Source organism: Xenopus tropicalis, chromosome 8 (genome assembly GCF_000004195.4).
Source record: "Xenopus tropicalis strain Nigerian chromosome 8, UCB_Xtro_10.0, whole genome shotgun sequence".
In the NCBI taxonomy this organism is placed as follows: Eukaryota; Metazoa; Chordata; class Amphibia; order Anura; family Pipidae; genus Xenopus; species Xenopus tropicalis.
The window spans coordinates 104,858,527-104,872,585 of NC_030684.2; the positions used below are offsets into that span (position 1 = coordinate 104,858,527).

A 14,059-nucleotide genomic window follows, 5' to 3' on the forward strand; every position below is an offset into this window, starting at 1 on the left:
CACCTGTGAGAAGGCAGAGGTATTCATTGTGTTTAAGCAGAGTCAAAATCTTTGTAATCCTTTTATTCAGCATCAGAGACACAAACCCCCAAGAGAGCGAGGCCATCAGGAAGCAGGTGGCAGAAATGGAGAATCAACTTGAAAAGCTGAAGCATCAGGCGGAAGAGAAAAGAATGAGCCTGAAAAAGGCCAAAGACCAGAAAATCTTCTTGCAAGACAGCCGAAGGCAATTGCTTTGGGTGCAGGATATGAAAGATAAACTGACCAATGAGGAAATGGGCTCCGATGTGGCATCTGCCGAGCAGCTACTTAGGGATCACCAGTACTTACTCATAGAGATTCAGAGAGAGAAAGACAGGTAAGGGATGAATTAGACACAGTGATCCCCAACCAGTGGCTCGTGAGTAACATGTTGCTCCCCAACCCCTTGGATGTTGCTCTCAGTGCCGCCAAACCAGGGAGTTATTTTTGAATTCCTGACTTGGTGGCAAGTTTTGGTTGAATAAAAACAAGATTTACTACCAAATAAAGCCTCCTGTAAGCTGATAGTGTGCATAGAGGCCCCTAATAGCCAATCTTAGCCCTTATTTGGCACCTCCATCAACTTTTATGGTGCTTGTGTTGCTCTCCAAGTCTTTTTACATTTGACTGTGGCTCACGAGTAAGATAGGTTGGGGATCCTAACAAGCACATCAATATTCCATGAAGAATATTCCATGTACATGTAACATAATTGTTGTATGACGTATTTCATGGTAAGTTCTGCTCTTTAGATTTTTGATGTTACATTTTTAAATCTTACTAAATATAGGCCTCATTTACAACCTATCAGGCAGAGAGCAAAAACAGGCGCAAAGTGCCATGTTGCTATTGGCAACCTCCCTCCCTGCAATTTGCATATGAAAGTGCAGTCATTTGTGCTCCCAGAATGAGACTATATCAGGCAGTAGGCATGGATAATGCTGTAAAGGTGCAGTATAAAGCATACACTTAAAGGGGGGCATCAGCTTCTGAACTAAAATTTGTTTAATCAGCCTCACACAACACAGAAACCCCTTATATATTACTGTGAACTGTTCCTTCAAAAAGTATGAATAAATACTGTTCTATATGCTGAAATCCAGCTGAAAACAGTTCTTCTCTTTCTGCATCATTTGAAATTCTGGCAGGGGGGAGGGACTAAAACATTGATGTTACACATTGTAACAACTTCTCCACAGCTTACAGACAGCATGCAGGAACTACATAACCCACAATGCATTGTAGTGTAATGTTCCTTTCCTTACTGAAATCACATGTGCAGGGAATTGTGGGATTTGGAGGATGCAGGCTGAAGGCAGGCTGAGAACAGACAACTACTATTACATTTTATTTGAGTCTCAAAGTAGTCAGGCAGATCAGCAGGGGAAAATGGGCCAGGCTTAGGTAACCATTCCAAACCATATAATTACATTAAAAATCATGAAAAGGCTGCACATTTTTAACTGATGTACTGTATATTGCAAAGTTGCGTGAAATTGTGTTTAAAAAAAGCCTAAATTGTGTTTGGGTGGAGTTTCCCCTTTAATTGTCATGGCATTTACAGTTTACAAAATTCGTAAATGTTTTCTTTGTCAAAACAGAATCATTGAACTTCAGCAGATGGGCCAAGCAGCTTTACAGTATGAGTCCAGCAGCACCCCAGAAGTACGTGATGCCTTAATTACCCTTTCCAAGGAGTACAATGCCCTTGGTGATCTATGGGTGGAAAGGAATAAAAGACTTCAGCAAGGCTTGGAGCTGCAGCAATTCAATAAGGAAGCTGATAGTATTAATGCAGCTCTTTCAAGCCACGAAGCATTTCTACGAGTGAATGATCTAGGGGTAAGTGTGTGAAACCTTTAGATGGAAAATACATTTTAAACATTACATTCATTTTAAACATTATTATTGTGCCCAACTGCAGGAAGTTTGTGGCCGCTGACTTAGCCTTTCTTGATTGAATTGTCAGTGAACTAAAACAACCCCATTTTCCAATCGATATACTGTTTAGATAGCAGCAGAGTGTGGTTGAAAAATCTGGTCACCTGAAGATCACATTAGGCTGTGTATGTGTTTAACTGTGTATGTAGTCTGTGTTTAACTGTGTATGTAGTCTGTGTTTAACTGTGTATGTAGTCTGTGTTTAACTGTGTATGTAGTCTGTGTTTAACTGTGTATGTAGTCTGTGTTTAACTGTGTATGTAGTCTGTGTTTAACTGTGTGTAGTCTGTGTTTAACTGTGTATGTAGTCTGTGTTTAACTGTGTATGTAGTCTGTGTTTAACTGTGTGTAGTCTGTGTTTAACTGTGTATGTAGTCTGTGTTTAACTGTGTGTAGTCTGTGTTTAACTGTGTATGTAGTCTGTGTTTAACTGTGTATGTAATATGTGTTTAACTGTATGTAGTCTGTGTTTAACTGTGTATGTAGTCTGTGTTTAACTGTGTATGTAATATGTGTTTAACTGTATGTAGTCTGTGTTTAACTGTGTATGTAGTCTGTGTTTAACTGTGTATGTAGTCTGTGTTTAACTGTGTATGTAGTCTGTGTTTAACTGTGTATGTAGTCTGTGTTTAACTGTGTATGTAGTCTGTGTTTAACTGCAATGCATACACCCCGAGTATGATCCAATGATTTGCCCATGGGCTGAATGTCCAGATCTGTTTTACTGTCACTTTCCCTTCTACTGCCAGGTAATCTCTATCATTGGGGAGTGTTCCAATACAGCACTAAACAAAATTATACTACATTTTCCCTTATTATAAATGCATTCTCCTAGACAACTATACTAAAACTGTCTACATGTCATTGAGAGTTGAAAATGTGTCACAATGATCATTAGGCAGCCCCAAATGTTGAGGGGTTTTGTAGCCTTGGTATAGCAGTTTGTACAGTGTGGCCCTGCTCATACAAATGAATTAACTGTATAATGGCTTATTTCACCTGGGCATCTTAAATGTTACACATGTTGCACTGCAATTTAAACCAGGTTCATGGGCCTTTGAATTTTTAACTCTGGCAAGGTGAGCTAATTTGGGGGGCAGTTGAAAAAGAGAGCAAAAGACAAAAAAGTACTTATGACTAAATGTTAATTACAAAATTGGATGAAACTTAAAATGTTTAACATGTTACTTTTTAAGGATCAACTGGACACAGTTCAAAGTCTCCTACACAGGCATGACCAGTTTGAGAAGTTGCTTGCCACTCTGAAGAAACGTGTGGACAGTTTTGCAGTGAATGGGGAAACACTAGAGCAGAACCAACACTTTGCCAGTGACTTGTAAGAGCTTTGAATGAGTTTGCATTACAAATACTTGTGCACAGAGAGAACATTTAGGGCACTAGGATGAAGCAACAAGGGCATGGGTCCCTTTTTTAAACTTAATTAGCATGGTTTTGTATTTAGAATATTTAGAAAGCACCATTTGTTATTGTAATTGTAGTCTGTCTTCATAGAATAAAGCAGCGAGTATCTGATACAAAGGACAGGTTGAAAAACGTCAACCATAAAAGCGAAGAGAGAAAGAAAAGCCTTATAGATTCATTGAGGCTTCAGGTAATTCTAATGTTACAATACGTTTGCTCTGGGTATTTTTACATGCACGGTTAGACTGGACCATAAAGATACAGGAGATCTCACAGTGCCTTCTTGTTTCTACCCAGCCTGCTGACCCAAAGTCCTGCCAGCACTCAGCTCACATTCTGTTGGCCTCTGTGGAAACTTCAAAATGTCTGGGCATGGTCTCTCTTAGATACCTAATCTGCACTTTTAAACTCTGTTGATGGATACCCTATTTATCTACCCATGCTCAGAGCAGGGAAAGAGGGGAGTCACATTGCTTAAAGAAATAAAGTTAAAAAAAAAAACAAAACAGAATTTTTTCTCTTATAAATGTGCTGCTTGAGAAGAGAATACTTTAATAAGTGCTTGAAATGATTTAATAATATGTGGTCAGTTTCTATTCATACCTGCGGCACTGCATGATGGGAGGTGGCATGTACATTTGGTGGACTCTTTCCAGACTACTGAGAAGTTGCTACATGTGTCATAATAAAAATGCATTTAATACAGGGAATAATTTTAGTCTACCCAGCTTTATTTTTCTACTTCATTATTCTGTAGGAGTTCAACCGAGATGCTACTGAATTACTGGTCTGGATGGAAGAGAAATACAAAATTGCATTAGATGAGTCTTATCGGGATCCAACAAATATTCTCCGAAAGCTGAAGTGGCACGAGGCTGCAGAGAAAGAAATGGAGGCAAATCGAGTGTGCTACGAGGGCTTATTAAAGGTGTGTGCTTGTGTGTTTGAGCCCCAAGTTCCACTTGTGTGATACACAGGAGTAATTAAAATGTATTTTTAACTTTTTTAAGGCATTGGTTCTTTTTCTTCAGGCTGCATATGGTGTTACTTTAATAAAAGTGAAGCAATTCCCTTGGTATTCCCAGAAATATTGTATGTTCTATAAACAAAAATAAAATTGCTAAGCCACGCATCTTTATAAATACCATCTATATACAAGCAATTGTGTAATGATAAGTATGGATCAGGTTTCAAAGGTTTGTATCCTTTCATGAACTGGACAAAGGCCAACAGAACATTTGCCAGTATCTTTTAGTTTTGGACATGTTAACCCAAAACATTTTTTTTAGAAAACTAAATTCTAAGCAACTTTGCAATATACATTCATTACAATTCTTATTATTCATTATATATTATTGCTAATAAAAGCAGTGTTTGTTTGTTTTCTGACTTTTTCTAAAACAGTGTAACACAAGGCAGCAGACTAACAGACCTGCCTTGCTGGAGGAGACTGGCTTTTGCAACATTGTTTAAAAAGTAACAACCAGGAGTTAAGCTAATTTTGCTTTCAATAGCAATTACATTTAATAGTGATGAGCAAATTTTTTCACCACGCATGGATTCGCAGTGAAATTCCACAGAACAAACAAACGCACAACAGCTATAACACACACATATAGCACACAGATATAGATCAGTACTGGAGTTACAAGTCAACTCGCTTTTGGGGCTTTAAGTAAAACATACTGGGGGTCATTTATCAACACTGGGCAAATTTGCCCATGGGCAGTAACCTATGGCAACCAATCAAATTGTTGTATTCATTGTTCTACCTGCAGCTGGCTGAAAAAAGCTAATTGGTTGCTATGAGTTACTGCCCATGGGCAAATTTGCCCATTGTTGATAAATGAGCCCCACTGTGAGAAGCTACAGCAGATGCACCAGTAACACAGCTATATGTTTTTCCTGTCACTGACCTCTTTCTATAATCCAGATCTATGCAGAATTACGTTGTATGGATTCAGACAGTAGAGATCTTAAACATACTTTCTGGACATGCTGATACTTGATTTTTTTCTTTCTGTAAATAAATCTTCAGTTTGCCTATAAACCTATACTCTCAGTATCTATACTCTCTTTACATTGTATACCATTTATTTCTGATACTGTAGGTTGGACATCAGCTGGTGGGAGAGGACCATTATGCTAAGGAATCGATAAAGAGCAAAATGCTAGAAGTCACTCGGAGGTGGGAGGATCTAAACAACAAGATGTCTGAAAGAGGCAACAAGCTCAGGCAGGCTGGGCAGCAGGAGCAACTCATGGAACTTCTGCAGGTCAGTAGGTTGCCATTATATTAACCTTTCCTATTTGTGCTGCATAGACTATTCAACTTCTAGTGAGAAATACCACTTTCTGTAGATTTAAAAATAAGATTATTACCCTTCCACACAACCTTTATCAGTTCCTTTTCAGGAATACACTTCCTCCAGGTTTTAGTTTTTCCTCAGCCCCCACGTGATGATGTAGACCATGGTGTACCCTGAAAAAACTGACTGCTTTATAGTTTATATGTAGAAAGACAATGGCCATTTCGAATAGGGATTGTCTTCTTAATAATACAGACCATCAGTCCAGTATGTTTTTGCCTATTTGAACAATACAAAAGTCTAACTGATGTTGATAACTAAGGTGTATAAGGCCATAACCGGGATATATTATAAACCATTTTTTAACCCCAAAAGTATTCAAAATGTATTTTTTCCCAACCATTTTTTTTCTAAGAAGTAACAGCCTAAATGAAAGAAAGCAGATTCTATGAGAGTTTATTCTATTAAATTTGCCTTGCACTTTGTCTACAGGCAGATGAAGTATCAATATCGATGTTCTTTCCAGTTTTGTGTTCTACAGGGTGTAAGATGAGGAACATTGCTTGAAACCAAGCCTTGTTTTTCCTGGTCTTGGCATTCAGTCTTTGACTCATGGTATTTATCGAGCACACCCTATAAAAATGAATACGATTAAAGGCACTTGTGGTTTGCAAAAGAAATATTTTTGGAATCTTCTTCTGGGGATATTAATAAAAGAGTAATCATAGCACAGTTCAGTATAAAAGGTTTTGTAGTATCATTTTCCTCTTCCCCTCCTATTAAAATTCCTATTCCAGGATGCTAAAGTTAAGATTGAGAAGATTGAAAAAGTGCTGCAAGCTCCAGAGTCCAGCCATGACCTGCGAAGCAGCAGGGACTTGCTCAAGGCCCATCGTCAGCTGGAGAATGAGAGCCAGGAGCTGGCAGATAAGATGAATTCCATTGTTTCTCATGCACAGAAAATGGCATCAAATCATTTCAACTCACAAGGAATTATGGATGAGACCATGAAATATCTACGGAGGTACCTGTTCTGTCCTCACACATTTATAATGTTACAGTAAAGTAAAAACTAAAAAAATTACATTTACATTACATGAATTTGTACTAAAACAAAAAAGGATAATAGTCCATCATGTTCAATTTAAAGCCATTAAAAAAAAGTTGTTGATACTTATATTGTATTTGTCAATAATCAAATGCTGCCATTAAATAGCCAGTGCACATTTTTTTTATTATCAAATGAAAATAGTAATTGGCAAATTGTTTAGCAAAACCTCTGAGAAAATTTGCCACTGAAAAAACTGTGCGTCAAAAAAGTCGCGTTAAAATGGGTGCGGGTGGCAAAAAAAATCTTGCAACAAACATGTTTCGAGGATTTTTTGCTGTTTTTCAAATTTTGCTGTCGTTTCGTGAATTTTTCGGGGAAGCAAAACGGGACAGATTCACTCATCGCTACTGAAAGTATATTTATTATTCATCTCTATTCATCTTTATTTCTCAGAGTATTACTGGTTCAGCCTACAGTTCTAGCCATTTCAAAGTAATGGTTGTCTCACTGCCAGGTTGGCCACAAGCTCCTTATCATGTCATCTGTTGAGCAAGATTTTTATATTGTATATTGTATTCTCCATAGCAGGAACAACACCTTTAAGATTTCCATAATCTGCACTAACAAATACCAAACTCTATGCCAGTATAAACTAATTTTATAGGACCTCTTGACTTTCCTTTTGCCCACACCCCTACTCTTACCTTCAAGAGCTTCAGTGCGGGTTGAAGGGGCAATTGTTCTCTACGCTAGAAGAGCTGAAATTCTAATTTAAAGATCAGAATTTCGGCTCTTAAAATTACAAGAAGAGGCTTTTTGCTGCCCCTGGTAACTTGGAGGCTACTGCTGCCTTAGGTGAGGTTGTCAACTCGCCTCAAGGCAGCAGTGCTCCTAAATGAATGGACAAAGTTCTGTCTTTTACTCCCACACTTCTTCCTGTTACAGTTTGAGCTCCATTATTTCCTGTCAGGTGATCTCTGAGGGAGCACACAGCCCATCACTAAATGGTGGATCAAGGGAAAAGGCAATATTTACTGATACTGATACTGAAATTATATATATATATATATATATATATATATATATATATATATATATATATATATATATATATATATATATATATATATATATATATATATATTATAGTTTGGTAAGATTCTTTAATAGGCCACTTAATATGATATACACTATCACTGGGTTACATATTTATTCTGAAGGTATAGTTTTCCTTTACATTAGATGTACCTATTGGTATTAGTATTATTCATTATGAAGTAAAATCAAATAAAATACAAACTGAAATATGTTGAAATAATAAATGTTCCCTGAATCACTGCTTAAACGTCCATAGTTCAAGACTTGCTTATACGTGACCATGTTATTGCAGTTATTAAACCATAATTACACTGAAGTGGGATTTTGCTTTCATTTTTGTGTAGGTTTGAATCTTTGCAGGAGCCCTTGGCTAAGAGACGAGAGTTCCTGCAAGCCAAGGTAAATCAGTATGAATTTTATCACTACTACGACCTGGAGATGAAATGGATCTCTGAAAAGATGCCAAGTGCAAGTTCTACTAATTATGGCAAATCCTTGGATGCAGCACAAAGTTCATTTCAAAAACACAAGGTATTTCTTTTTCTTAATTAATGTCCTATGGACCCCACGGGCCATGTACTTTTCAGAAGTGCTTGTAGTGATGACTTTATAGTGTCTCAATCAGAAAGCTAAGGTTACAGAAAAATAACATATTCAAAGCCATTTGTACAGGTCTGATGATCGGAGACATTTTAATAATTGGCGAAAGAGGCAATTGCCCAGGGCCCACCATGCCTCAGGGCCCACCAACTTTTGAATGAAGCATATGTAGAAATGGCAGACACCTCATTTTCTCATTTTAATTATGTGGAAAAGCTCAACATAACCATTTACTTTCTGTTAGAACAGAGTAAGCAGACCCCGCAGTCCAGACCCCCTGTTCCCCATGCCCCCCGTGACCGTGGGGGGTCTGTTTCTCTATAGTTATGCTATTAATTATGGTTTATCTGCTTGCAACACTGTTGGTCCAGGGCAGCATGCCTTGATCTCATGGCTACTTCACTAAGTATAGTATATAATATATTTATTTATTTCCTGCCTATATACATTTGAGTTTCCTGCCTGAGGGTAGTCCTTTTACTAATGTCTTGGGACAACTGTCATAGCCCGCCATTAAAATCTTTGCCCTGTGCCCAATAGTTCCTTAAAGTGGCCCTGCCGATGAGGTCAGACCTTCCCCTTTGGCACAGAGGTCACACCTATCGTTGCTTCTTATAAGGGGATCATAATACTGCAATAAGACTCAGGATGCAAAGTAATAAGTGCCGGCTCTGTACAACAGTCCATGGAAATATATAACCCAGTTGTTTTTGCCCATGCAGTAAATTGTCTTTTCACCTCATTAGAATATCTCTAGTAACACAACAACTATTTTTGTTTAATGCACAGGAGCTACAGGCAGAAGTCAATGCTCACATCCAACAACTGCAAAGAGTGCTTGATATGGGAAAGTTGCTGATCACAAGCAATCACCCAGAATCCTGTAACATAGCTGAGAAGAATAAGGAGCTGCAGCATTCCTGGTCTGAACTGGAGAGGGCCTGTGAGGAACGAATGAAGAACCTTCAAAAGTCTGTCTCTTTTCAGCAGGTGGGGGCTGCTTTCCAGACAGATCTGTTCAAATACTAAATTGGATTTATCCGAAAAGGGTCTGACTTCAAAGCTGCTTGGTTAAAGATGAATTGTAGAAAAGCAGAAGGATAGAAGGCAGTTAGTATGTAGCTACATTGGCACAGGAGATATAAGAGAATGGCTAATTAATTTAACATGAGCCATAGGTGTGTGAGATTTGTTACCATAATGTAAATTCACAGTACTGTGATATTTTATGGTAGTGTTCTGGTTCCATTGGTTTCTTGATTAATTACAACATATAATTCTATATATACAGGTCCTTTTCAAAAAATTTGCATATTGTGTTAAAGTTCATTATTTTCTGTAATGTACTGATAAACATTAGACCTTCATATATTTTAGATTCATCACACACAACTGAAGTAGTTCAATCCTTTTAGTGTTTTAATATTGATGATTTTGGCATACAGCTCATGAAAACCCAAAACTCCTATCTCAAAAAATTAGCATATCATGAAAAGGTTCTCAAAACGAGCTATTAACCTAATCATCTGAATCAACCAATTAACTCTAAACACCTGCAAAACATTCCTGAGGCTTTTAAAAACTCCCAGCCTGGTTCATTACTCAAAACCGCAATCATGGGTAAGACTGCCGACCTGACTGCTGTCCAGAAGGCCATCATTGACACCCTCAAGCAAGAGGGTAAGACACAGAAAGAAATTTCTGAACGAATAGGCTGTTCCCAGAGTGCTGTATCAAGGCACCTCAGTGGGAAGTCTGTGGGAAGGAAAAAGTGTGGCAGAAAACGCTGCACAACGAGAAGAGGTGACCGGGCCCTGAGGAAGATTGTGGAGAAGGACCGATTCCAGACCTTGGGGGACCTGCGGAAGCAGTGGACTGAGTCTGGAGTAGAAACATCCAGAGCCACCGTGTACAGGCGTGTGCAGGAAATGGGCTACAGGTGCCGCATTCCCCAGGTCAAGCCACTTTTGAACCAGAAACAGCGGCAGAAGCGCCTGACCTGGGCTACAGAGAAGCAGCACTGGACTGTTGCTCAGTGGTCCAAAGTACTTTTTTCGGATGAAAGCAAATTTTGCACATCATTCGGAAATCAAGGTGCCAGAGTCTGGAGGAAGACTGGGGAGAGGGAAATGCTAAAATGGCTGAAGTCCAGTGTCAAGTACCCACAGTCAGTGATGATCTGGAATGCCATGTCAGCTGCTGGTGTTGGTCCACTGTGTTTTATCAAGGGCAGAGTCAATGCAGCTAGCTATCAGGAGATTTTGGAGCACTTCATGCTTCCATCTGCTGAAAAGCTTTATGGAGATGAAGATTTCATTTTCAGCACGGCCTGGCACCTGCTCACAGTGCCAAAACCACTGGTAAATGGTTTACTGACCATGGTATTACTGTGCTCAATTGGCCTGCCAACTCTCCTGACCTGAACCCCATAGAGAATCTGTGGGATATTGTGAAGAGGAAGTTGAGAGACGCAAGACCCAACACTCTGGATGAGCTTAAGGCCGCTATTGAAGCATCCTGGGCCTCCATAACACCTGAGCAGTGCCACAGGCTGATTGCCTCCATGCCACGCCGCATTGAAGCAGTCATTTCTGCAAAAGGATTCCCGACCAAGTATTGAGTGCATAACTGAACATAATTATTTGAAGGTTGACTTTTTTTGTTTTAAAAACACTTTTTTTATTGGTCGGATGAAATATGCTAATTTTTTGAGATAGGAGTTTTGGGTTTTCATGAGCTGTATGCCAAAGTCATCAATATTAAAACACTAAAAGGCTTGAACTACTTCAGTTGTGTGTGATGAATCTAAAATATATGAAGGTCTAATGTTTATCAGTACATTACAGAAAATAATGAACTTTAACACAATATGCAAATTTTTTGAGAAGGACCTGTATATTCCATATCATTTCTTGTTGGTCAGATTTGGATCTTTTCTCAGAGTTGGTCTGCCACAGTGACAGCCTCCTTAGTACACACTTATTAAACACACACATATGTAACAGTTTTGTCCTAAATTCACAAGGATCTAATCTATTTCTTTCAAGACTGCAAACTCTAGGCCTCCTCTTCTACTTCACACCATGCTCTGACCCCAAGTCCCTGATGTCACATAGTATGATGATGAAGACCTCCTTCAAAATCTATCCAATGAATATAAGGCAGAAACTTATGACCCTTTTCCCTTTCAGTGAAGTCATGCTGCCTCATAAACCAAAACCAGGCCACTTGGAAGGACAACAGAATAAAGCAACACAAGAGCAATATTTTGTCTAAGCTTAATTGATTATAATTCAGCCAAAAATATAACTGTAACAGTACCCAAACTAATTTTGCTTGTACCATGACCTTTGGTAAAACTGTATTTTCTTGTATAATGTTAAGTTCCTTCTGGATGTATCAGACATGGAGAACTGGATTGTAGAAAAGCTCCCACTGGTGAATAGCAAGGACTTTGGAAAAGAAGAGGACGCCACCTTAAAACTGATAAAGAAGCATAAGGTACCTTATTCCTTGTTACACCAATGACACTACTCACAATATAGCAGCTTTTTTGCCAGTTAATTTAAGTAAATGGTTTATATGTAAGAAGTGATAAAAATGTCAAGGATCACATGATTTTGATACCCATTTCCAACTTTTCAACTCAGGACTTACAGCAAGAGATTGAGCTATATGGGAATCTTGCATCAGATCTAGAACGTACAGGACAGTCCTTATCTCTGCCTTCCTCTGTACGGTATGATGAAGTAGATGCTCCAGTGGGAAAAATCAATGTTCAAATGCGAGACCTTAAGGAACGAGCTTCAGTAAGGTGTGTACAACTGGAAAGAATACCTTTCCTTACAGATATTGCAATGTAACTAGCATAAATCTTTTTTCTATATTTATGTATTCTGAGCAGAATGCAGAGTTTCCTCTACTGAATTCTAATGAAATTGTTATATTTCTTATAATAAAGTGCACAGAGAAAAGAAAAACTACATTATATTACATATCCCTAGAGGCATAATGTGCAGATGTGCAATGAACTGGACATCCCCAATGCTTTATTATGTTGGGTTGAAAAACCCAACCTACTGTTCTTTGACTTCAGCTTATTATTCCGCTTTTCTTCTTTGTCGTCTTACCCCATATTCTAAATGCTACTCCTCCTACAGTTTTAGGGGTACAACACCCAAACTCTCCACACTTCTTCACCCTATAACGAAGCAGATTGCTTGTGCGATCCCGCCCCCCGTCTTTTTGTGGCGCCGCTTTGAACACCCCAATTTTCCCATTGACTTTGACAGGGAAGATTTTCAATCGGACCCCCTCAAATAAAATGGTATGGTCCAACCCCCCTCCACCAAAATGGTTCAGTCTGACCCCCCCTCCACCAAAATGGTACATTACCATTACATTACATTTTTACCTTCAAAAAAATGGTATGTTCCGAACCCCCTAAAAAAAAAAGATACGGTCTGACCCCCCCTCCAAAAAAAATTATATGGTCCGACCCCCCCTCTCAAATAAAATGGTACGGTCCGACCCCCCCTCCAAAATATGGTATGTTCCGACCCCCCCCCCCCTCCAAAAAAATGGTACGGTCCGACCCCCCCTCCAAAAAATGGTATGGTCCAACCTCCCCTCTCAAAAAAAATGGTACGGTCCGACCCCCACTCCAAAAAATGGTACGGTCCGACCCCCCCCCTCCAAAAAATGGTATGGCCCGACACCCCCCTCCAAAAAAAATGGTACGTACCCCCCCTCCAAAAAAAAATTGTACGAATCATTTTATTTTAGAGGGGGGTTGACCATACCAATTTTTGGAGGGGGGGGGGGGGTCGGACTGTACCATTTTTTGGAGGGGGGGGGTTTGGAACATACCATTTTCGGAGGGGGGTGGAATGTACCATGTTATTTGAGAGGGGGGTCGGACCATACCATTTTTTTTGGAGGGGGGGTCGGACCATACCATTTTTTTGGAGGGGGGGGGGTCGGACCATACCATTTTTTTGGAGGGGGGGGTCGGACTGTACCATTTTTTGAGAGGGGAGGTTGGACCGTACCATTTTTTGGAGGGGGGGTCGGACCGTACCATTTTTTTGGAGGGGGGGGGGGTCAGAACGTACCATTTTTTTGAGAGGGAAGACCGGACCATACCATTTTTTGGAGGGGGGGTCGGACCGTACCATTTTTTGGAGGGGGGGGTCGGAACGTACCATTTTTTTGGAGGGGGGGGGGGGAAGTCGGAACATACTAATTTTGTAGGGGGGTGGAATGTACCATGTTATTTGAGAGGGGGGTCGGACCATACCATTTTTTTGGAGGGGGGTCGGACCATACCATTTTGGGAAGGGGGTCAGACCGTACCACTTTATTTGAGAGGGGGGACCCCCCCTCCAAAAAATGGTACGGCCCGACCCCCCCCCTCTAAAAAAATGGTACGTTCCAACCGAACACCCCAATTTTCCCATTGACTTTGACAAGGAAAATTTTCAAACTGCTGCCACTCTTACAACTTTGAAGCTACAGCCTCCAAACTTGAATAACATAATAATGGGGTCACCCCGAATGAAACAGCAACATTTACTGGATGACCCCAAAGTGGGAGGGGCCAACAACAGCCAATCAA

General features: G+C 39.7%; 1 protein-coding gene across 1 annotated transcript in view; it reads left to right on the forward strand.

Moving 5' to 3' along the window:
• Nucleotides 1-14,059, forward strand: part of sptbn5 (spectrin, beta, non-erythrocytic 5) — a 132,828-nt gene that overhangs the window by 29,356 nt on the left and 89,413 nt on the right. The window contains exons 17-27 of the mRNA XM_031891412.1: nt 71-358; nt 1,623-1,863; nt 3,159-3,298; nt 3,475-3,574; nt 4,142-4,312; nt 5,496-5,660; nt 6,491-6,717; nt 8,187-8,373; nt 9,232-9,432; nt 11,827-11,943; nt 12,093-12,256. Of these exons, the coding sequence (XP_031747272.1) occupies nt 71-358; nt 1,623-1,863; nt 3,159-3,298; nt 3,475-3,574; nt 4,142-4,312; nt 5,496-5,660; nt 6,491-6,717; nt 8,187-8,373; nt 9,232-9,432; nt 11,827-11,943; nt 12,093-12,256 (2,001 nt within the window). The remainder of the gene's footprint in view (nt 1-70; nt 359-1,622; nt 1,864-3,158; nt 3,299-3,474; nt 3,575-4,141; nt 4,313-5,495; nt 5,661-6,490; nt 6,718-8,186; nt 8,374-9,231; nt 9,433-11,826; nt 11,944-12,092; nt 12,257-14,059) is intronic.